General features: G+C 38.4%; 2 protein-coding genes across 5 annotated transcripts in view; both read left to right on the top strand.

Annotated features, from left to right (window-relative positions):
• The window catches only part of LOC116559837 (COBW domain-containing protein 3), a 46231-nt gene extending 33630 nt beyond the window's left edge, over positions 1–12601 (top strand). For all 4 annotated transcript variants that reach the window (XM_032290970.1, XM_032290971.1, XM_032290973.1 and 1 more), the window contains 5 exons: positions 3599–3650; positions 10573–10641; positions 10762–10827; positions 11931–12060; positions 12432–12601. In XM_032290970.1, the coding sequence (XP_032146861.1) occupies positions 3599–3650; positions 10573–10641; positions 10762–10827; positions 11931–12060; positions 12432–12535 (421 nt within the window). In that variant the 3' untranslated portion in view covers positions 12536–12601. The remainder of the gene's footprint in view (positions 1–3598; positions 3651–10572; positions 10642–10761; positions 10828–11930; positions 12061–12431) is intronic.
• Positions 12602–18029: 5428 nt separating this feature from the next.
• Positions 18030–23654, top strand: LOC116559836 (forkhead box protein D4-like 1). The gene is given in 3 exon segments (XM_032290969.1): positions 18030–21369; positions 21641–23165; positions 23168–23654. Coding segments are annotated over 2 exon segments (1545 nt in total). The 5' UTR covers positions 18030–21369; positions 21641–21713; the 3' UTR covers positions 23261–23654.
• The last annotated feature ends 1178 nt before the right edge of the window (positions 23655–24832 follow it).

Genomic DNA, 24832 nt, shown 5'->3' with positions numbered 1-24832 from the left:
GCTGAGGTGGGCGGATCACAAGGCCAGGAGATCAAGACCATCTGGCCAGCATGGTGAAATGCCATCTCTACTAAAAATACAAAAATTAGCTGGGCATGGTGGTGTTTTCCTGTAATCCCAGCTACTTGGGAGGCTGAAGCAGGAGAATGGATTTAACCCGGGAGGCAGAGGTTGCAGTGAGCTGAGATTGTGCCACTGCACTCCAGCCTGGTGACAGAGTGAGACTCCATCTCAAAAAAAAAAAAAATTGATTGAGATTATTTCAGCAACCAGAAGTGTGGTTAGGCAGGGCAGTTATTTCCTCCTTCCCAGTTTGGAAACTGAAGCTCGGAGAGTAAACTTGTCAGTGACAGTGATTCAAGAAGTTGTCTTCAGTTGAGAGGTATTTATTTCACCTGTAGCTTCTGGTGTTAGAGCAGTATCTTTTTAGACTAGACAAATTATAGTTAAAATTATAAAGGTATTTTCAAGCTACCTAGAAAAAAATCAGCATTTTGTTTTTCTAGTTCCGGTTATTAGGAAGGCAATAAAGTTTGGTATACTTGATTACATGTGAATGATTTCTATTTTTCAAAAAATTGTTATATAAGGTAAAAATGACTACTTGTTGTTTTATGGTAAATACAGTTATATCCTTTCAAGCCACTCCTGTACAAAGTTGTGAAATCTCCCTGAGCCTTTTTCCTTTATGTCAGCTTCAGGTATCCAGTATCACTTACACTTAAGAATGATTATGTGAAAATCATTCAGAATTATACTAAGTTTTTTCATATAAAGCTTTTGTTTTACTAATTTTTAAACTACTGTTCCTCCATTAAACTAATATAGCCCTACCCATAAATTTGGTTTGTTCATTTAAAAATGGTCTTTTTTTTTCTTCTTAGTTCTGATTTTACTGGGGAGATAGATTGACTGGGGTTGTCACCTAATTCTGGGAGCTTTAAGAGCCTTTGTCCTTTGCTACCCATTTCTGAAATAATCAGAAGTCTAGCCCATCCTAACTTTTCTCTTAATGATCCTTTTTTTCTTTTACTCCAAGTCTCCAGCACTTCATCTGAGTATCAGTGCTATTTCACTAGTTAGCCATGCTCCATTTCTCTCATCTTCCACGTCTGGATTATAACTATATTTTTTTATTTGATGCTGTGACAGTTTTGATACTCACAGATCCTGTGATACATTTAAATATGTTTACAAGGAGAAAAACAAAACAATACTGCATGAAATTTGCCTTTCTTTCTTTCTTTCTTTTTTTATGGGAGACAGGGTCTAGCTCTGTTGCCCCGACTAGAGTGCAGTGGTGTGATCTCAGCTCACTGTAGCCTCTGCCTCCTGGGCTTAAGCCATCTTCCTACCTCAGACTCCTGAGTAGCTGGGACTACAGGCACGCACTACCACACTTGGCTAATTTTTTGTTGCCTGGCTAATTTTTTCTTTTGGTAGCGATGGGGTTTTGCCATGTACCCCAGGGTGGTCTTAAATTCCTGTGCTCAAGTGATCTGCCCACCTCAGCCTCCCAAAGTAATGGGATTGCAGGCGTGAGCTACCACACTTACCATACTTGGCCCTTTATTCTTTTTAATATTTATTTAATTATTTTATTTTGTTGACATAATGTCAGTCTCACTCTGACAGCTGGGTTGGAGTGCAGTAGTGCTATCATGGCTCTCTGCAGTCCTGAACTCCTGGACTCAAGTGATCTTCCCCTCTCAAACTCCTGAGTATCTGGGACTACAGGGTTGCACCACCATGCCTGGCTAATGTGTGTGTGTGTGTGTGTGTGTGTGTGTGTGTGTGTGTGTGTGTGTGTGTAGACAAGGTCTTGCTGTGTTGCTCAGGCTTGTCTCGAACTCCTGGCCTCAGGTGATCCTTCTATTTAGCCTCCCAAAGTGCTGGAATTACAAGCCTGAGCCACTGAACCCAGCAAAATTTGCCTTTTTAAAACTAATTTATCTCTGTTGGGTCCAAGAGCTTGCAAGTTGGTTGTTATATAAACACTAAAATATTTTTTAGTTGAAATCTTTATTTTTTCCCTTCACGTATTGTATCCTTTAGTGCATTATTCCAATAATAAGAATTATGGTATGAAATCATTTCCCACATTGATATTCAGTACATCAGTTTTTGTTTTCCTTTCTACTTCTGTCTTTTGCTGTAATTTGCTGTAATACAAGTACTTTCATCAAGGCATCCAGTTTTTTATATCATTCTGTATTTTTACTTGGGAGAAATAGAAATGTTGCTAATTCTGTCTTACTGTCAATACCTAAATTATTGTTTTTTATAGAACATAATGGTTTATACACAAAACACTAAACTGAGATTTTTACACTTTATGTGTGCAGAGACAAAAATTGTTATAAGATTACAAGTTAATGTGCAAAATGAGGATTTCAGATTCATGAGTTTCAGGTTTTGGTAGCATATGCTTGTCCACTAGATTAGTCTTTTAAAAATTTGTGTGATAGAGAAAAAATCTAGGACATGAAATTCTGAGACTTACTAGGAACTAAACTTAAATGTTCATTGTTAGATTTTTGATTTTTTGCTGCATATGAAGTTTTAGGCAGTCACTGTCCAACAACATATGGTAAAAGCATATGATTTTTCAAAATTATTTTCTGAAGTAATCTCATTCTACGCTTAAGAGCAGTTATAATGCTTTAGTGACACTCGAAGTAGTTATTTAATGTGATCTCACCACCAAAGAGAAGGCCTTTGCATGACTTTTTGTGTGTGTGTGCTTAGCTGCTAACCAAGAGAATCTTCTCCTGAGCAACCAGCTGGGAAGGATTTAATTTGACATTCTCCCTGCTAAGACCCCCCCAAAGAGACACATTCCCTCCAACAGTTCCTACAGGCTCTTTCTCTTTCCTAAACTTGCTGTTACTAATTTACCCCTCACTGTTCTTCAAGGCAAAACATCTGCAAGGTTTCAAGTCCTTTCCCCCTCCCATCCTGTCCCCATCAGTGTTGAAATGTGTGCTACAGTTGTTATGGTTGTAATTTGTTATGCCGTATTGATCTTGTGCTTTTCATATCAGAACAATGCATTTTTAACATTCTGACTTTCTTTTTCTCTCAATTGATAACTGACTATATATAAAATTTATATTTATGGATACTATTTGTTTTTTAATAAGTTCAAGGAAAAACACTGATAAAGGAAAATTTATTCTTCTAACTTTCTTTAGGTGCCAGCATTATTTTCACATTAGGAAGCAGGAGAAAATTAAGGAACTTTGAGCAGTACTAGAATGGTTTTATATATATATGTATATAAGATTGTATTAAACATGTTGGAATGGTAAAGAAAGTTATTGACATATTTAACCACACAAAATAATGTTGTTAAAAGATTAGTTTTTCTTTTTATTGTGTGCATATGTATGTATGTGAATGTGTGTTTTTTCTTTTAAAGAAATTTTTTAAAAACTTTATTTGCCAGCTTTTCTCTGTTGGAATTTGTGAACAACATGTAAAATTGGAATTATAGAATAGTTATGGAAAGTCACTTCATTATTCTTGTGTCACTAAGTAATGTATAAAGTTAAATCAAAAGTGTATTATCTCTGAATTTCTAATCAGTTGTTTTTAGTTTGCAGAAAAAACTTCAGCATGTGCCAGGAACACAACCTCACCTTGATCAGGTAAAAAAAAAAAAAAAAAAAAAATCCAAATCCAGAATCCCTAAAGAATGTTTTTAAAGGACTTCTTTAACTATACTGGCTATATTTAGGACTATTTTATTATAAACTTTTTCTAAAATGGTATTTTTGAAACATGTTGATAATTTTTGGAATCTGAAATGCTTTTGATATAGTCTAATCCTGCTTCTTAACACATAATAAGAATTCATCAAACCAGATTTGTTTAGAATCTGAGGAAATCATGCTTTCTAGCCTTTCCATTCTGTAGATTACTTAGCGTATTAATTAGTTCTGATAGGGAGTACTCTTAAAAGCAGCCTGGGCATTCTATAGGTAGTCTATTTTTAAGTATGTTGCATTGATTAAGGAAACGTCTGATATAAGCATGGCTTATTTAAGTAAAAATTGAGTTTCACTTTCAGGTAGCACTATAAATGTGAATTCCTTGTTTTTCATGCTCTAAAATTCTAATCCCTCAGGTAAATATCTAAGATGCTACGAACAAATTAAATACACTTTTACTGTATGTGCATTTCTTAAGCATATCATAGATCATAGAGCTTTAGGATAACCTCATTGTTCCACTTAAAACCCTGAGGGGTAGAGTGGGGGATGTGTAAGTGAGCAGTGTGCCTAGCCTTCCCTCATCAGTCTTGAAGTGATCACTCAGCTTTTGAATTACTATTGGTTGTAATATGGCCAAGATAACGGCAGCTACTTGTATTTGTATTAATTTTGGTTCATATTTATGAGCAGGTTTACTACTATGTTTGTGGTACCTTTCCCTGTGAAACTTTTGTTAATAAGATATTTCCTCTTCACTTATCTTTAAAATGAATAAATGAGAGACATACAAGTCCTTGGAAATAGAGTTTATGGTAAAAAAAAAAAAACAGTTCTTTATGATAGTCGATATCTGTCATAAAGATGAATGTGAAGCACATTTGAGCTTCTGGGTGAAGAATATGATGCCAAAAATCATAGGGATTAAAAGTTGAAGAAAATGCAGTACTCACTTACAATGAACATTTGTAGCAGCCTGTGTCTATACCCATAGAATCTTGAATGAACCCGTATTGTGGCAATCATGATGCCTTGCAGTTTGGTTAAATTGCTTTTGCCTTGCATTAGTCTATAAATTTCTTAAATATAAAATCTTTATAGCTTAGTACAGGGCTTGGTGGATGCTCAGTGAATATTTGTTAAAAGAATGAAAAGCTGTGTTTCTCAAATGGGGGATAAGTCAGAATTGTATGTGGAGATTCTTTTAAAAAAATTAGATAACTCAGTAGTTCTCACCCCTCAATCTCCAGGATTGGGGATTGGGTATGTGTATATTAATGTGTATTTTTAACATTTTATTATGCAAGATTTCAAGGATATAAAAAAGTAAACAGAATAGTAAGGCAAATAAACACCTTGTATAAATCACCCAGTTTAAATGGCATCAACATTTAGCTAATTTTATTTCACCTATCCTCCCATTTCTTTTGCCTGAGTATTTAAAAAGAAAATGTGTTTTTTTCTTCTTTTTTTTTTAATTTTTATTTTTTATAGAGACAGGGGTTTCACCATGTTGGCCAGGCTGGTCTTGAACTCCTGACCTTGTGATCTGCCCACCTTGGTCTCCCAAAGTTCTGGGATTACAGGTGCGAGCCACTGTGCCTGGCCAAAAAATGTTTTTTTAATAGGAAATTTCAAACATGCATAAAAGTAGAATAGTATAATTAGCCTGTATGTACCTATTGCTCTTGTTGGAGTGTATTAAAGCAAATTCCAGAGATTATGCCATTTTACTACTAAATAGGGCATGCCTATATTTTTGTAGCTTCTATAGGAGATTCTTGTGCACTTTCCTGCTTTAGATAATATAAACAGGAAAAATAGTATCACAGGCAAAGGGCTGTGGGATTCAGAGGCAGGAACTCTTTTGGTTCAGTGGATCAGAGGTGTAGGGGAGGAAATTTATCTTTTCCTTGCCCATCACTAGATTCATGGCTGAGGTCTCTCTAACAGAAGACCAACTAACAAGAGAAAAACACACACATTTATTTAGTAAGTTTTACTTGACACAGGAATGTTCATAAGGAAAGGAAGACCTGAAACAGAGTATGTTTCATGCTAGGCATGATATGGAAAAGGATAGTCATGGAGAAGCATAACTGGATAAAACAGGATGATCTAATAGTAATAAACTGGGAAGAACTTAGCAAGGTCTGTTTGATCAGATTTTTCTCTGTGATGCTTCATATTCAGAGATAAGGATGTCCTTTTCCTCTGTGTATAGAGAGGGTACCTGTTGAATGAGGGCCTTATGACCCTCAGGGGAAGGTCAGAAAAATCTAGGTTTTATGACCTGCTTCAGGAGAGAAGGTAAGAGCAGCCTTCCTGGTTCTACCATTTTCTCAAATTCTGAGGTGCCATATTTGGGATAGTACGTCTTGAACCCCATCAAAGGCTTCATGAAAGATAGTTTTTTTTATTTGATTTTGCATACAGTAAAGCATGCAAATGTATGATTTTAGTGTACAATTCAATTTTTTCTTCTTTTTGTCTCTCTCTGTTGCCCAGGCTGGAGTGCAGTGGTGCCAACTCGGCTCACTGCAACTGCCTCCTTCTGTGTTCAAGCAATTCTCATGCCTCAGCCTCTTGAGTAGCTGGGATTACAGGCGTGCACCACCACACCCGGCTAATTTTTATAGATATATATTTTTTAAGTAGAGATGGGTTTTCACCATTTTGGCCAGGCTGGTCTCAAACTCCTGACCTCAGATGATCCACCCACTTCGGCCTCCCAAAGTGCTGGGATTACAGGTGTGAGCCACTATGCCCTGCCTCAATGTATTTTTACATATATTTATACCTACATATCTGTCTGTATGCACACTCAAACACATATTCTTCTAACTCCCCACTCAGATCAAGATATAAAAGATATCTAAAATTGTAAAGAGTTCTCTTTTGCCCCTTCCCAGTCAAAGAAGGGGTAAGTGCTATTCTGACTTACATGACAAAAAATAGCCTTGAAGTGGTAGGGTTTTTTTTTTTTTTTGATAAGAAGAAGTAAGGAAAACAGCAATATGGATGTTTAAAAATGTGAAGTGAGAATCTTACCAATGAGTAGTAGGTCTCTGGTACAGAAGTCTTAGTGAAGAGGTGGTACTAGAATCTTGGTCCAAGCTATCAATCAGGTTTTAATTTGCTAGACAAAGAGAACTCAAGCTGTGCTATCTAGGAGTGTTATGTAAGCTAGATTGGACTTTAGAGTCGGGAACCATGCAGGAAGATACTGTGTGATGAAGGCCTGAAACATGCTGGTTATAGTGAGACTAGAAATGGGATAAATCCAGAGCTGTTTCACAGGTAGACTTGCCTGAATATCCTGTCTGACGGAGGATGAATCAGAAAGAAAAGAAGTGGTGATGGGAAACAAGCCTAGATTGACTAGAGAAACTTAGAAATGGAAAAATCGGGAGGGCAAAGTGATTCAGATGATAATGCCATATATTCAGTTGTCCCTGGTGGCAGAATATTATAGTGCAGATATTATACAGGCAAAGACGAACAGAGGGCTAGAGTGTGAAGTACAGGTTTTGAGTTTAAGCATATGAGTGGGCTTAGTGTTCTAGCTGAAGAAAACATGAAGAGGTTATTGCATGTTAGGTATTGTTTGGGAAAGAATAGAAAACGGAGAAATAACCCAGTGGATTAAAGAAGAAACAGACTAAATAAACAAACCCAAGTAAGTTGTTACTAAATTTTATTTTAGAGACAATTCCTCATTTTGCTTTTAGTTTTCTGAATTATTGCCTCACTTTTCTGTTTCTTTCCGTGTCAGCATACATGGAAAAAGGAGTTAATTTTAGATTCAAAACAAAAACTGGAAAAAAAAAAAAGTCTGAAATGGGTAATACCTAGGACATAGTATATATGTGTCATTAGGATTCTATCCCTGAATTTTTAATGCGGTTATCCATTTTTCATGGATTCTTTGTTTATTCCCCATAAGGAATACCTGGGTTTGGAAAGTGGGAAGGTGGATGAGAAAACCCAAGTGACAAATAATGTTTAGTTTATTTTAGAACCAAGTATGAGTTGTGACCCTTATCTTCTGCACTGGGAACTATAGGTTTTTTCAGGATTTTCCAAACAATGTACATACAGTTAATAATACTTTTGTCTCCCTCTAGCCCCTGATAACCACCATTTTACTTTCTGATTTGATGAGTTTGACTGTTTTAGATACCTGATATAAGTAGATTCATGCAATATTTGTCCTTCTGTAACTGGTTTATTTTACTTAGTGTAATGTCCTCAAGATTCATCCATGTTGTAGCATATGACAGGATTTTTTTTAAGGATACATTATATTTGGTTGTATGTATATTGCCACATTTATCCGTTCAACTGTCCTGAACATTTAGGTGGTTGTTAGTGTCTTGATTATTGTGACAAAATAAGTACTTTTAAAAGTCTCACATTTTCAAATCCAATTTGAACCTTTTTTTAGTTTACTTATACTTCCCATGTCAAGCAAGAAAGCATTTTTCTGATTTTCCTATTACTAGGAACAGTGGAGATTAAATGTCTCATATGTTTTTGGGAGTTCTAGAACCCCACACATTACCTGTTCCTTCCCATACTACCATAACTGATGCTCTCTGGAGAGTGCCCCCTCCTGGCAGGAAGCCAACCAGCACAAAAATAGTGTATTAAACCAGCAAAGCGAAGACCCCTCATAGAGTCTAGTTTACCCTCCTACCACCTCTACTGGAACAGGTGCTGTTATCCTGGCTGAGAGACCCACAGATGGTTCACATCACACGACTGTGTGCATACTATACCCCAGTACCAGCCCGGAGCCTGGTAGACTTACTGGGTGGCTAGATCCAGAAGAGAGATAACAATTACTACAGCTTAGCTCTCAGGAAGCCACATCCATAGGAAAAAGAGGGAGAGTACTACAGTAAAGTAACACCACTTGGGACAAAAGAATCTGAACAACAGCCTTCGGCCCTAGACCTTTCCTCTGACAGAGCCTACCCAAATGAGAAGGAATCAGAAAACCAACCCTGGTAATATGACAAAATAACATTCTTTAACACCTCCAAAAAAATCACATGAGCTCATCAGCAGTGGATCCAAACCAAGAAGAAATCCCTAATTTACCTGAAAAAGGATTCACTAGGTTAGTTATTAAGCTAATCAGGGAGGCACCAGAGAAAGGCAAAGCCCACTGTAAGGATATCAAAAAAGTGATACAAGAAATGAAGGGAGAAATATTCAATGAACTAGATAGCATAAATAAAAACAATCAAAACTTCAGGAAACAATGGACAAATAGAAAACCAAAATGCTCCGGAAAGTCTCAGTAATAGAATCAAACAAGTAGAAGAAAGAAATTCAGAGCTTGAAGACAAGGGCTTTAACCCAGTCCAACAAAGACAAAGAAGAATATGAAAATATGAACAAAGCCTCCAAGAAATCCGGGATTATGGTAAACAACCAAACCTAAGAATAATCGGTATTCCTGAGGAAGAAGAGAAATCTAAAAGTTTGTAAAACATATTTGGGGGAATAATTGAGGAAAACTTCCCCAGCCTTGGGTAGGAAGGGGGTGAGGGATAAAAGACTACAAATTGGGTGCAGTGTATACTGCTCGGGCGATGAGTGCACCAAAATCTCACACATCACCACTACAGAAGTTAACCAACACCAACATATGAGACATTTATTTATTTAAGCACAAACATACAAGACATTTGTTTATTTATTTCCGTAGGTTATTGGGGAACCTATGATAATATATAAATGTTTCATGTTTGTGCTTAAATTGGTCTTTAATACTTGCCTTTCAGTATTCAAGTTTGGATTATAAAATAGTTTTGGTCTGTTTGTACTTTCTACTCTAAGCCTATTTGATTATATAATGGTGAGTAAAATTGTTAGGCCAGATATGTGGTTCTAGGAAATTATGTAAAGCTGTGCTGTAGTATATTCTTTTCTACATTTTTTAAAGTCATTTTGAGCTTGGATTTTGAGCTTCTATTTCTCAAGATGGGGTTTATGCTTTTATAATGTTATACTTAGCCCTTGTTTATTTTCATCTCTGAGTTTGAAATTGTGGTTATATTGGCAGAGGGAGGTTGGGGTTTTAATTATGTAACCTGTTAGAGGAAATGTTAAGCTTCTGTTTCTTTAGGGTAGGCAGTGAGAGATTTATCAAGATAAGGAAGAAAAATAAATCCTAAAGTTAATATTCTATGCACGGTGATATCACCCATACTAAAGCCAAAGAGGGCATTATCCTATCATTCTCATCTCCAAGAACTCTCTTGGCACATGCTTATTCAGTTAGAGATAAGCCAACCCTTTCTTTTGTATATATTTTTTAAGAGAACAAATTTACTTTGCTTTTGAGTTTTACTCCTGGCTCTGGGTAGCTTATTTTTTTTAGCCTTATTTTCCCCAATTTATGTGGAAATAGATATCGTCACTCCCCAGGATTGTTGTAACAAGTAAGTGAAAAGGTGAAATGAGGTGACTCAGGAAAAAATACCTAGCTCTGTGTAGTCGGTACACTGTATGTGTTACAGTCATTCTTATTGCTGAGAATCCACAAAAGAATGAGTTAAATAATGAGGACCCTTTCATCAGGGTTTTTGAGTAAATTTTTTAAAATAGAAGGTAGTATTTTGTGTAAATACTAAACCCATTGATCACCTCTGCAGAATGTAGGAAACAGAGTTGCTAATTCCAAAAAAACAGCATATATGTTGAGAAAAATATACATAATATATATGGCTTAGGCAATGTAAAATTTCATGAATATGCTCCTTTTCATCTTAAAACTTGTGATTAAAAAAAAAAACGTTGACATTACTATAAAGAATTATTATTGATTATTTCTCTTGATTTACAGAGTATTGTTACAATCACATTTGAAGTACCAGGAAATGCAAAGGAAGAACAGCTTAATGTATTTATTCAGGTAAATTCAGTTAAAAATTGATTAATGATTTTAACTGATTAATGATTTATCAACAGTTTTGTTACATAGTTGTTGCTATTAGCAATGGTTGGTCTTATTAAAATATGTCACTTGATACAGAATCTCCTGTGGGAAAAGACTGTGAGAAACAAGGACAATCACTGCATGGAGGTCATAAGGCTAAAGGTACAGTAGACTTTTAGACAAAGTCCTTTTTCTGGCTGTTATAAAAACTATATTTGGTTCTAAACAGAAACACTGGTTTTAGTACAAATAACCTTTGTCTGCTTTCATTTTTCTTTATTATTTTCATTGCTGAAAAGGAGCTTTGGAAATCACTGCATAAGGCATGATTTATTTGCACAGCTTCCTTTAGGGTTGCAGATAGAACAACCTATATGCTTTGAAATGTCACCTTCTGCTCTGTATTTCCAGGTACAGAAAAATAATGTTGCAAATCTTGCTGCTGCTGAACATTATGCTTCTCGATGCATTTAGCAGACACTAAACGTTTGTCATACTCTAAACAAAGTTGCAAAGGACTAGAAGAACTCTTGTTCTGTGTTTAGAAACCCACTCATATGACTTGATATTTGGGTATTTATGTCATGAAAGGTGTCTCTTCCAGGAAGCAGTGGTTCTAGGTGTTTGCTTAACCAGTCAGTTGTTGAGTGTCTACTTTTGTGTGTCCACAAAGTTTTTGGTATATTAAGAACAATATTTCAAAGAAATTAATTTCATCCCCATAGGAGCCAATTTATCAGATAATTTGTTTCTCATTGCTACAAATCAACACAAAATGAGCTTTTATTCAGATAGATATAATAGTTTTTCTTTATTTCATCATTGTCCATTGTTTGCAACCTATTTCTAAAACAGATTGTTTAATATCACCAAAATCCTTTAATTTCTCAACTTTTCCCACTAATACTGCGAAACACTACATAAAATCTTTAAAATAATCCATAGGATATAATACATTACATATTTTGTTTCAGGTTTTGATTGTGATAAGTAACAGTGACAGACCATCCTAATATATGTATTCACTTTATCATTAGAAAAAGGGGTTGTTCAAAAAAATCAATACACAGAAACCTTTTTTGAAAACTAAAAATTTTAAGAAATTTTTATAATTCACAAATAATTGGAATTAAGTAATTTTCTCAGCTTAAGAGTTTGTATTTTTAAATGGATATCAATAATTAATCCATTAACATTGATGCTCTATTTCTGCTTTTAAGTTTGAGCTGAGGCTGATTAATGTTCAGTCAATTCTCCTTGAGCAGGGATTGGTGTCAATCAAAGACAAACCACAACAAGTGATTGTCCAGGGTGTCCATGAGCTCTATGATCTGGAAGAGACTCCAGTGAGCTGGAAGGATGACACTGAAAGAACAAATCGATTGGTCCTCATTGGTAAGTAACAAAGGATTAACACTCCTAAAACAAAGTGAGAAATATGTTTGAAAGGGATATCATGTGCCACTTAAACAGTATCCTCTTTTATAGCTAAGCTTATGGTCAATGTTTCGTCTTTATCATGTTATAACATTCATAAGAACTTGTTAGGCCTTTTGTTCTCTTTCAGTTTTAGAAAAGTGATTAATCTAAGCACCAATGTAGTTTTGATGCACTTAACTAAAAAGTTAAAGATGGAATCACTCAATTACTATTCTTTTTGTAAATTTCTAAACATCATAAAGCTTTTTAAAAATTGTAATTGATAGGTGAACTGTGTCATTTTAATAAGCATAACGTAATCACATCATATTTTGTTTTGTTTGCAGGCAGGAATTTAGATAAGGATATCCTTAAACAGCTATTTATAGCTACTGTGACAGAAACAGAAAAGCAATGGACAACACATTTCAAAGATCAAGTTTGTACATAACACTAGAAGCATTTCTTATCAAAAGGATTAGAAAATAAAGATAAGTTTCTACTGGGTATATTTCAAGCATTTATTACTTTATTATGAATTCCAATATACTTTAAAATGGTATTTATTTTATAGCTTACATAAAATTTAGCAAATCTGTACTGTAAAACATTTGACATTCATACAGTTATATATACTGTCCTCTTTTTTTTTTAAGAATGGCATTTCACAAAAATATCTTTTGAAATTGGCTTTGGAGTTTACATATACTGAACGTAAAAATTTATAATGATGATAAAACTTTCAACATTGTCATTTTTTTCTCAGAACTTCAGCTGATTGCAGAGAGATATAATGATTATGTTGTTATTAAATTTTTTTTAAAACAAATAAATGTCACCATTTTATTACGTGAAATAAAAGATTTGTTGTGGCAAGAGACTTTCAAAAGTGGAAGAAGTCTGGGTCAAAGAAATTAAACTATCTCTTATTCTTAATGCTAAGCCTTATTGGTAGTCAGTGTAATGAAACTTCGGCCATTTATTTTATAATGTATTTAGAAGAATTCAATTGTAGAGCTTTTAATTTTAAGTAGATTTTACTACTGGTATTAAATTCATCTTGGTTTTTGAACTTCTTTAGTTTTCAGTATAAGCTAAAAAGTGATGAAGTACATGGCTTTAGCTATATTTAGCTAAGTTACAAAATAAGTTTTCATAGTTTAACAATATTTTTCAAAACTTTGTTTTTTGTTTTTTGTTTTTTTTCTTTAGAGAGACAGGGTCTTGTTCTGTTGTTCAGGCTAGAGTGCAGTGGCATGATCATAGCTCATTGCAGCATCAAGGTTCAAGTAATCCTCCCACCTTGCCTCCCCATTAGCTGGTACTACAGGCACATACTATCATACCTGGCTAATTAAAAAAAAAAAAATTTTTGTAGAGATGGGGTCTTTCTGTGTTGCCTAGACTGGCCCCAAACTCCTGGCCTCAAACCGTCCTTCCACTATGGCCTCCCAAAATGCTGGGATTACAGGTATGAGCCATGATACCTGGCCATAATCTTTATATAAATGGTTGGATAATGGCTCACTTTCTCCTATTCCTATTAAAGGCCACATAACTGTACCCAAATTGTAAGAGGAAAGCATAGGTGGAATTTAAGGAGTACTTTTCCAAGCTAATGGTTGGTAGATATCAGAGAAGGCTATTAAAATTGCTTTTGGAATTTTTTTCCCCAGAGTTTTAAATAAAGGAGTTAGATTTGTGTATTTTAAATGGTTGCAGTGGTCAGAGGCAGAAGGCTAATTGATTAAATTATCTCAGTTTGGGTATTCTTGTTTTCTTTTGGGTCTACCAGTGAGATTGCTAATTCTGATCTTCCTTACTCTCTATTCTATAGCTTTTTAATATAACTTATCTGTATACATACAATTGTCTCCTGAATCCATTCTCTTAATTCATGGTTGAGACACTACACTTCTTTTGTGGCAGCAAATTGCCCAATAGAAAGCCAGCTGATTTTCGAGTAAGATCTGGGCTTTAATTCCAGCTTTTCTGCTTCTTAGCTGTGTAATCATGGGCAAAGTATTGTATTTACTCTACCTGACATTACTTTCCTTACTTGGGGTAATGATAGTAACACCATTCAAGGATTAAATAGGTTTGTAATGCACTCAGCTCGGCTCCTGGAACATAGCAGAGCTAGGTAAATGCTTTCCTCTTGCTAATAAGTTAAATTTTTTTTTTTTTTTTTTTTTTTTGAGACCGAGTTTCGATCTTGTCGCCCAGGCTGGAGTGCAGTGGCACAATCTTGGGTCACTGCAACCTCTGCCTCCCAGGTCAAGTGATTCTCCTGCCTCAGACTCTCGAGTAGGGATTACAGGCGCCTGCCACCATGCCTTGCTAATTTTTTGTATTTTTAGTAGAGATGGGGTTTTGTCATGTTGGGCAGGCTCATCTCAAACTCCTGACCTCAGGTGGTCCACCCGCTTCAGCCTCCCAAAGTGCTGGGATAAATTTGTTTTATAATTAACTATAGTCACAACAATACTTAATATTCTTTAGCAAACCAGTAAGTGTCTAGAACTGTTGTTCTAGACCATGAAAAGGAGCTTATAAGTAGTTGGCCTCTTATAGGAGAAATATTTGATATAATATTAATCTGTGCTCCTGAAAACCTGTGTTTATAAAACTGATAAATATATTTGTTTTTCCTTTAAAACAGGGGTGTCTAATCTTTTGACTTTCCTGGGCCACACTGGAAGAAGAAGAATTGTCTTGGGCTGTACATAAAATACATTAATAATAGCTGATAAGCTAAAAAAAAAAAAAAAATCACAAAAACATTTCATAATGTTTTAAGAAAGTTTACAAATTTGTATTGGGCCATGTTCAAAGCCATCCTGGGCCACATTTGGGACGAAGGATGGACAAGCTTTCTTTTAAATGTATTAAATTAATCTTTAAATATTTTTAATTATATAAGTATTGCATAAATATATTTTTGTTGTAAAAATGATGCCCATCACTTTTTAGGACAAAGCCAAAGTTCTGTCCTTTAAGACATTTCTTTTCACTTTCACATCATATTTCCCAGAGTGAATTATTTTTCAATGATCAGAGCCGTAGTTTAGGCTGCTGCTTCAGGAAACACAGAAGCTTGCCATAGAGATCTTCAAGGGAGGGTTTTAATTTTATAATATGTATGTGTTTTAAAACATTTTTAAAATGTATTATAATTCAGTTTCTTTCAAAAACAAAGCAAACTTAACTGTTAGTCTTAGGTCTTTTCATGATAGTACATATAAATCCGTCTTATTCTTTACTGAGTGAAAATTCATAGTTTAGCATAGAATGCATTCATTGTATTAAAACCATTTATTGAGAGCTTCATTTGCCTTCATATTAGTTCTAGGGGTGAAACTGCACACAACAGATAAAGGGCAGCTTCTCATATCGCTTACATTCTGGTGGAGGGACATAAATAAATGAAAAAATAGAAGGTAGCTTTAAGCTGGCTAATAAAAATAAAGATCAACTTTAGATTGAGTGGTCGTGGAAGGCCTCTCTAAGGAGAGGTGACTGTTAAGTTGATAACAGAATTAAAAGAAGTAGTAATTCATACAAAGTAGCGGAAGAGACTCTACACAGAGGGAGCATACAGGGCAAAGGCCCTTTATTTGGGCACCAACATAGTGTGTTGGGAGACCAGGAAGAAGGCAAAGATGGTGGAAGGTTAGAAAGTGAGGATATGAGATAAAATTGGAGTTAATGAGCCGGGGCCAGGTTTCTTGCTCCTGGCAGGACAGAGCAAACATTTGGATTATTTTTGATGCCCTGGGAAGTGACTGAGGGATTTTAAGCTGGGGAAGTGATGTGAGCTTGATTGCTGAACAAAGAGACACACACAAGAAGTTGTTTCTGTTTTTGAAATTTTGAATAGTGCTTCAGTGAACCTTGTGTGTGTCTCTTTGTTCTTAGGTGTGAATGTTTCTCTAGAATAGGTAGATACATAAAAGTGAAAGCACCGGCTTCTAAAATATGCACATTTAAGATTTTTAATAGATACTGATGAATGGCCATTCCAGACAACTGAACCTTTAGCTTTCATATAGTAGTGTAGGAAAATACCTGTTTTTCCAAGCCCAACTAGCACATTTTAACTCTTGCCAATCAGGATCTCACTGTTTTATTTTGGTTTTTAAACTGTATCTTTAATGTTGTTTATATATTTTTAGTGTGTGTTGTCCTGTTCATTATTCTTATTGTTTTCAAAATGAAGTATTTTCCAATGATCATAGCCATAGTTTATTTAACCTGTATCTTCAGGAGACTTTGGAACTTAATATAGATATCCTGAAGAGAAGGTTTATTTTTATAATGGAATCATGACAATAATGTGGGCCATTATTTTGCTTGCTATAGGAGACTTGCAGGAAATGATGATGATGATGATGATGATCAAGGTTTCATCCAAAACTTTATAGTTTACTGAGGGATACAAGATAAATTATTAAATCTCTCTGAGCCTTTGCTTCCTTATTCATAAAATGGAGATAACAAATGCACATCTCTCTGAATTGTTCCAGCGATTAAATTTAAGGCACCCTGAATACAGAGTCTCAACAAATGTGGATTTCCCTTTTCCAGCAAGGCTTGATGTGCAATTCAAGCTTCTGCACACCTTAAAACAAATGGGCCTTTCTGAGGCTTTCACCAGCTGTGAGTGAAAGGGGCAAGAAAATTGGCACTGATTTTAAGATAGCTGTAGGGAGTGTTAGCACATGGCACAGGGGAAGACCAGGTGATTGAAAGGGTCACTTTGGTAAAGGAGCTTGATGCCTTTCAGTTTTCCCTCTCTCAGCAGCTATCAATAATGTGTGAGTTAGAACAGACCCTCCAAATAGCTCATTTTCTCTTGTTACTGCTAAGCAGACTTGGCACCCGAAGGGCTTTTAATTATCTTCTTTTCTTGCTACCCAGAGTTGTTTTTCTGATTGCTTGCTTCAAACATATATATTATTTTATTGTTTAGTCTTCTTACAGATTTGTGGGTAAAAATTGAGAATAAACAAAAATATCTTTTTTCCTAGAGTCTATAATCCCTAGATAGTGAATTTTGAAGGCAATTGTCAACAAAATAAAGCTAAAAGCAATATTTTAAAGCAATAGTGATCAATACTTTGTAACATTATGGGCTTAGCTGCTTTCCACAAATTGAATAATTGTTTCCTTTGGATTAATGGTATAGTAGGGAAAGTTTATTTTTAAATTGCTTTGAAATGACTTTCCCAGTTTTAGAAATGTATACATTAGTGCAGTTGATATGGAAAAAAAAGTGAATTCTATCTTCAAATGTCTGGAAACTCACCCTGCTTTGATGAGGAGAGATATGGTAGAGTTCTCAGAATGTATCTTAATATTAGAATCAACCTTACCTTTAACCCTGATGACCAAATTGTGTTTAATTTTTAGGTTCAAATAGAAATATGACATCATCATCCTTCTTGTAGATTAATTTAGAAAGGTTTGTTTTTCAAAGCAGAGGACATCTTATGAACCCCTGATATGTTTGTTCTGAAAAACAAAAAACAAAACAAAACAACTATTCAACCTTAGAAGTAACCACCAAACATTACTGAGTGCCCACTATGCACGAGGCCACGTGTTCAATGTTGCAGGAGCTACAAAATAAGTCTTGATTCCTTTTTTTTTTTTTTGAGACGGAGTTTCGCTCTTGTTACCCAGGCTGGAGTGCAATGGCGCGATCTCGGCTCACCGCAACCTCCGCCTCCCGGGTTCAGGCAATTCTCCTGCCTCAGCCTCCTGAGTAGCTGGGATTATAGGCACGCACCACCATGCCCAGCTAATTTTTTGTATTTTTAGTAGAGACGGGGTTTCACCGTGTTGACCAGGATGGTCTCGATCTCTTGACCTCGTGATCCACCCGCCTCGGCCTCCCAAAGTACTGGGATTACAGGCGTGAGCCACCGCGCCCAGCCTAAGACTTGATTCTTAAGGCAACACTATGGAATTGATGGGATAGGACAGTAAGAGTTCCTTTCTTCTTTTTTCTTGTTTAGAGTAATGTGCCATTATGGAATCTTTCCAAAGCATTCAACTTTTTATTGCTACAGCTCATTGTTTTTACATTGATATATTTGGTATAACAACTTTATTTAGATATAATCCACATACCATAAAATTTATCATTTTTAAGGGGTACAATTCATGATTTTTAGTATATCCACCATTGAGTCTATCTACTGTACACAACTATGACCAGTGTCTAATTCCAGAACATTTTCACCACCTCAAAAATAAACCCTGAATCTCTTAGCAGTCACTTGCTGTTTTCCCCTGCCCTCATCCCCACTCTACTTTCTGTCTCTATAGATTTGTCTATTTAGACTCCCTTCACATAGCACAATGTTTTCAAGATTGATCCATGTTGTGACGTGTCAGTACTTCACTGTTATTGCTGAAAAAATTTCATTATATGTATATACCTCATTTTGTTTATCCATTCATCATCAGATGGACACTTTAGTTTCTTCTGGGCTGTTAGGTCCTTCCCCACCCATGTTTAATTTTTTAAATTAATAGAATGTATTTTTAGAACAGTTTTAGATTTACAGAAAAATTGAGCAGATAGTACTGAGTTCCCATCTATTCCCCCCTACACACACTAACAAAATAGTAGTATGGGACATTTATGTTACAATTATTGAACTAATATTGACACATTATTATGAAAGTCCACAGTTTATTCAGATATCCTGAGTTTTTAACCTAATATCATTTTTGTGTTCCAGAATCTCATTTAGGATACCATGTTACATTTAATAGTCATGCATCCTTAGACTCCTCTTGCCTGTGACAGTCTCTTAGAATCTCCTTGTTTTGATGAACTTGACAGTTTTGAGGAGTATTGGTCAGGTGCACAAGATGCTCCTGTGTTGGAATTTGATGTTTTCCTCATGATTAGGGGTTTTGGAAGAAAAATCACAGAGAACCATTTTCATCACATCATACCAAGGGTATATGTTATTACCATGATTTATGACTATTGATGTTGACATTGACGACCTGATCACCTGGCCGAAGGGGTGTTTGTCAGGTTTCTCCACTGTAAAGTTACTTTTTCCCCCCTTCTATGTCCTGCTTACGCTAAAGGAATGGGGAGTTGCAGTCTACTTTTTTGGGAGTGGAGTGGCTACATAATTAGCTGAAATTTTTCCTCAAGGGAGAGTTGTCTCTTTCCCCTTGTTTATTGATTCAATCATTTATGTTTATCAGTGTGGATACATGAATACTTTATATTTTGGGTTACATTTTAATTCTATGTTTTGTTTCTCAAATTATCCCAGCTTTGGCCATGGGGAACTCTTTCAGTTTTCTCCTGTGTCCCCTTTGAAATACCCCCATCAATGTGGGTTTTGTGTTTTGTTTTGTTTTTGAGTACCTCCTTATTTTTCTCCTTTCATTTTTAAATAACTCCAATCCCTATAGAAGTTGGGGCTAGAAAAACTTAACAATGCTCCCTATCGCAGGTCATCCAGTTCCTATGCTGATGGAGGAAATGTGCCTCACCCGCAGAGGGCTGGGGAGGAGGCATCTGGGATTATTGTGGTTGAATAAGACACCTGTCCTGGCCCTCCTGGAGGTTAGTTTAGTAGGTCACACAAGTAGTCATTGGTAACTTTGGGATTCAAACAAATCTGTTAGGCTCAGACCTGCCTGTTACTTGTCCTCCAAGCTGCATATAAACTGAGGAGCCTTAAAGGGTAAAAACTTCAGGAGCCAAGAAGACAAAAGTTTTAAAACAAGATTTGCAAGAAAGCTGTTTTCCAGATTTTATTCTGAAGGCACTAGCTACTTTAAGCTATTTTTTGTTATATTTTGCCCTTGTAGTTGGCTTCTGATTTCTTACTGAACATTCATTGTCATAATTATAGACACTATGTGACAATCAATGGCATATTTTGTGCTGCATTTTTATTAAATGGCACCCCGAATTTTTCCCAAGTAGGTAGGTTTTAAATTATGAATATATACTGTGACATAGTATCTTACTTAGTACAGTACTCTAATAAGATTCTTATTTATATAACAAATATTAAGTTTTATTCCTCTGTAGTGCTACTTTAGACTATGAGCTAATTTAAATGAAGCCAATCTAAAAATCGTGTTACTTCTAAGGATGTTGAGTAAGTTGAACAATTCCGCTGCCATATCACCCCTCCCCAGTGCAGATTGTGAACGAGAACCCACTGATTTAAAGACAACACTGCAGCCCCTTCTTGCCTCATTGAAGTTCCTAGTTTTATCATTACAGTAAAAGCACTTAATGTTGGCACTTCTGACAGAATGAAGGAAGAGCCAGAACCAGGCAGAGTAGTGTGAGCCTGTAATCCCACCTACTCAGGAGAGTGAGGCAGGAGGATCACTTGAGCCCAGGAATTCAAAGCCAGTCTGGGCAACATAGACCTTGTCTCTAAAAATGAAATGATTAGGAAGGAAAGAAGGAAGGGAGAGAGAAGCCATTATAGACTGGGTGTATCTTTTCTATGTGGAGCCATTTTGTAAGAACAGCATTTTTTCAAACTGGGCCCGTACTGGTACGTGTGAAATCAGTTTAGTTGGTTATGACCATATTTTTAAAAAGAAATATCAGTAATCACTATAGTGTAATTATATTGTTATGTGAAACCCATCTTAGATACGTATGTCTGTATGTGCAAGATTGTGATATAAAATGCATTTCTTACTGTGGTTAAATAGTCAAAGAAGTTGGAGAACCATTACTGGAAGGGGACAGAGGACTCCACGTGAGCTCTTCTGCCTTCCCTGAATGAACTTCCACAACTTAATGCTAGGACATTTCAACCTTTTCTAAAAATTAGAGTCGGAGAACATCTTGGGGAGGAGAGGAAAAGGTAAAAGCGGCAAAGCAACACCCTCGCACCCCACCTCAAACCCCCCATTCAGCTTGGGAATGTTGTCAGAACCTTAAATATAATTCAGCTCACCATTCTGGATAAGGACAGACTCTACCAAAGAAAATGGGTAATTACCCAGCTGTGAAACACGAAAACGTACTTTTACGGCTACACATTCCTTTACAAACCACTGTGTACACTTCAGCCTCCCCGCCTTCTGCCCACCCAGCCGCCATTTCTTTTCTCCAGGAGAGAAAGCTGCATGTCTAAGTGGTCATAGATTGTTGAGTATCATACTTTCCTACCTCGTTATTTGCGTGGTTTTAATTGTGCCTTAACAGAACCCATGCAAAGCCCGGCCAACTAGCGCTGCGCTGGACGAGTGGAGCATCTTCCTTGGTGGCAGGTGGGTGCGAGGAGGAGGGGGCTGGGCTTTTATCAGGTCGGATATTTGCCCAGCAGACCCTCATCATTGGACTGCGTCAGGAGGAAGTGGCACCACTCCGAGGTAGGGGAAGAAGGATTATAAAGGGGGAGTCCACCACACATGGTCTTGAAGAAGCTTTTATAAAAGACAACGTGCATACTTTGCTGGACGTTGTTGGAAAGGAGTAGAAACAAGCAGACGAAAACATCCCAAAGGGTAACCACTAGTGTTCTTGCAACATTCATCCCAGGCTTCCAGCCCAGCCCACCCCAGGCCAGGTGATCGGCCGCCACATCCCCTGCGACTGAAGAACCTACTCCTCCATGGACTTGCCAAGAGCTGAGCGCCTTCGTTCCACACTGCAGCGCAGCCTCCGGGACTCCGATGGGGAAAACGGTAAAATCAATGCCCTGGGAGAGGAGGTAAATGAAGACGAGGAGGAGGAGGCAAGCCAGCAGTTCCTAGAGCAGCAGCCCCAGCCGGGGCTGCAGGTGGCGCGGCGGGGCGGGGGTGAGCTTCCCAGAGAGCACAACGAGGGCGGTGGCGGCCCGAACGACCCCTCGGACTTTGGCACCAAGTTCAGGATACCGCCGAGGTATGCGGCGGCCTCTGGAGACGCCCCGCAGCCGGCAAAGCCCCCCTACTCGTACATCGCGCTCATCACCATGGCCATCCTGCAGAGCCCACACAAGCGCCTCACGCTCAGCGGCATCTGCGCCTTCATCAGCGGCCGCTTCCCCTACTACCGCCGCAAGTTCCCGGCCTGGCAGAACAGCATCCGCCACAACCTCTCGCTGAACGACTGCTTCGTCAAGATCCCCCGCGAGCCGGGCCACCCAGGCAAGGGCAACTACTGGAGTCTGGACCCCGCCTCCCAGGACATGTTCGACAATGGCAGCTTTCTCCGGCGCAGGAAGCGTTTCAAGCGCCACCAACCGACCTCGAAAGCCCACCAACTACCCCACCCCTTCCCTCTACCCGCTGCTCCGGCCGCCCTGCACAACCCCCACCCGAGCCTTCTGCTTGGGGCCCCTGCTCCGCCGCAGCCTGTCCCGGGGGCCTACTCCACCGCCGCGCCCGGGAGACGCCCGTGCGCTCTGCTGCACCCGCATCCTCTTCGCTACCTACTGCTCTCGGCCCCCGCCTATGCAGAGGCACCGGGGAAAGCAGAAGGCGCGGACCTGGTGACCCCTGGCACCCTTCCGGCTCTGCAGCCCTCGCTAGGTCCCCAGCCTTGGGAGGAGGGCAAAGGTCCCGCGTCGCTACCAGGAGGTGGATGCATCTCTTTCAGCATTGAGAGTATTATGCAAGGGGTCAGGGGCGGCGCTACAGGGGCTGCGCAGAGTTTGTCCCCGACCCCGTGGAGCTACTGCCACCTGCTGCAGCGCCCATCATGCCTGTTGCATCCCCAGAGCGCTGCCCCTTTGCTGCACGTTTCCGCCGCCGCCGCTGCTCGGACAATTTTGCAGCAACAGCAGCAGCATCAGGAGGAGGACGTCTGCGCGGACGGCTGCGCTCCCACCAAGGGCGCGGTGCTGGGAGCGAACCTGTAGGCCGCTTCTGCGCTGCTTAGGTACCAGGCAGTGGCAGAGGGCTCTAGGCTGACTTCGCTGGCTGTCCCTTTGGGTGGAGAGGGGACTTCACCGGCTTTCTGAGTAGCACCCACGCCCAGTTCCCTGGCCAACTCCGCAGGGCGCTCCAAGAGCTAGGTTGGAGGGCGGAGCGACCCGCAGCTGCTCATTCCACCTTGCGCGGCCCAAACTGGGCCTGTGCATTTTTGAATCGCGCTGCAGAGCAAACACAAACTTCTGTTCGCTGCAAAATGATTAGAAAGGAACAGCTGGATTCCGTTCCTCTAAAGACCACCTGAACGTAAACTTCGGAGGGCGTCAAGTCATCTTTTCTTGCCTTCAGTTGTGGTTTCCACGGATTTCCCGATTTGCACATTTCCTGGGGAACTATGAAAGTGAGTGGGGTATTTTGTTCTGGTATTAAAAGAAAAACAAGCAAGCAAACAAAGACACAGCCTCCGACGCCAAACATGTTCCCCCTTCTTCACTTCCTTGGAACTGGAAATATTATTCCGAAGTACAAAATGCGTCCACCCTCTGTGTCTTCCTGATAGGGATGTGTAATGTAAGTAGGATGTTAATTTCAGAACATTGGTATCTGTGTGACTGACGTGCCATCTTTCATGTTAAAATTAAGGTATTAAAATTAAGCCTAGTTATATAGACGAAATAAAATGCTAAGTCACTACACTACATCGTTTATTTTCTATTACGTCTCATTCTTCCCTTTCTAAAATGGAGCTTGTTTAAAACCTACGTTATTTTCTGTTTATTTTTCACAATTCATATTTATCATACATATCAGAAGTAATCCACTTTAATATGGCCTTTAAAAATTCCAAATATTTGAGGTTGAAAAAGTCTTGGCTTTTAAAATAGGAAATTTACTATTTACGAGACCTCCAGAAGAAAAGAATAGGAAGGCATGTAAATACATTCTCCATTTATTTTTTCATCTTTATAAAGACGCTGATTTCCGCCACCTCCCGCCCCCCAACAAGCTGGAAAACTATTTCAGATCAATTTGGAATGTAATGGCCAACACTTACTCGGAGAAAATAAAAGGCAATATATATGTTTTAAAGCACTAGAATTTTCAAAACTTACTTATTTAAAAAATTTCTGAAAGGACTTTGCAACTAGAAAGGTTTAAGTGTTACTCGGAGTCAGGGGCCCGGGATGGGGGGAAACCAGAAAAGAACGCCCATCAGGAATTGCTCCCCAGGAAGGAAGCACATTTCTAGGAACTCAGACGTTTTCCCCGGTCCTGAGTAGGGTTCCCAATTCCGTGCCACTTGGAGCGAAGCCGCTCTGTGAATGTGAGAAAGTTGCTCCTCCAACCCCCATCTACTTGCCACCCTCAGCTATGAATTTCTTATTTCAGGAGGGAGGACGAACATGGAGACCCACATTTTTGCAGTAGTCTAAGTGGCCAATTTTTACCAGGGCTTCTCTTCTCCCTCCCATCCTCTTGCGCTACCTGAGATCCCCTACGGGAGATTTCCTCCGGGCTCCTGCGCTTTTGAGGACCTTCCGGAAAGTTCCCAAGCCCCACCCTTGGTAGCCGCCCTGACTCCAGCTTCCAATTGTTCCCTCTTCTTTGCACAGATAGCCGTCAGCCCCGGAGCACCACCAGCGTCCAAGATAGAACACTTTAGCAAATTCGTCAGGGCTGGAGCAGTTCAAGAGTTTGGAAACAAACTGATAATAGAGGGGTCCTATTTAATGCCACATTCTCTCCGGTTCAAGTTCCAACTCCCCTTTGCCCTTTGTGCGAAACTTTTCCCGGGCCGACCTTTGTTCCTTTATTCAGTCAACAAACGTCCGAGGAGTGCGGCTATAGGCGGCCGCTGAATCCAGAAAGGGCTTTC

Source organism: Sapajus apella, unplaced genomic scaffold (genome assembly GCF_009761245.1).
Source record: "Sapajus apella isolate SASKATOON/1434 unplaced genomic scaffold, GSC_monkey_1.0 scaffold24, whole genome shotgun sequence".
Taxonomy (NCBI): domain Eukaryota; kingdom Metazoa; phylum Chordata; class Mammalia; order Primates; family Cebidae; genus Sapajus; species Sapajus apella.
The sequence above is the reverse complement of the archived record's forward strand: the minus strand, read 5'-3'. Positions and strand labels throughout refer to the sequence as shown.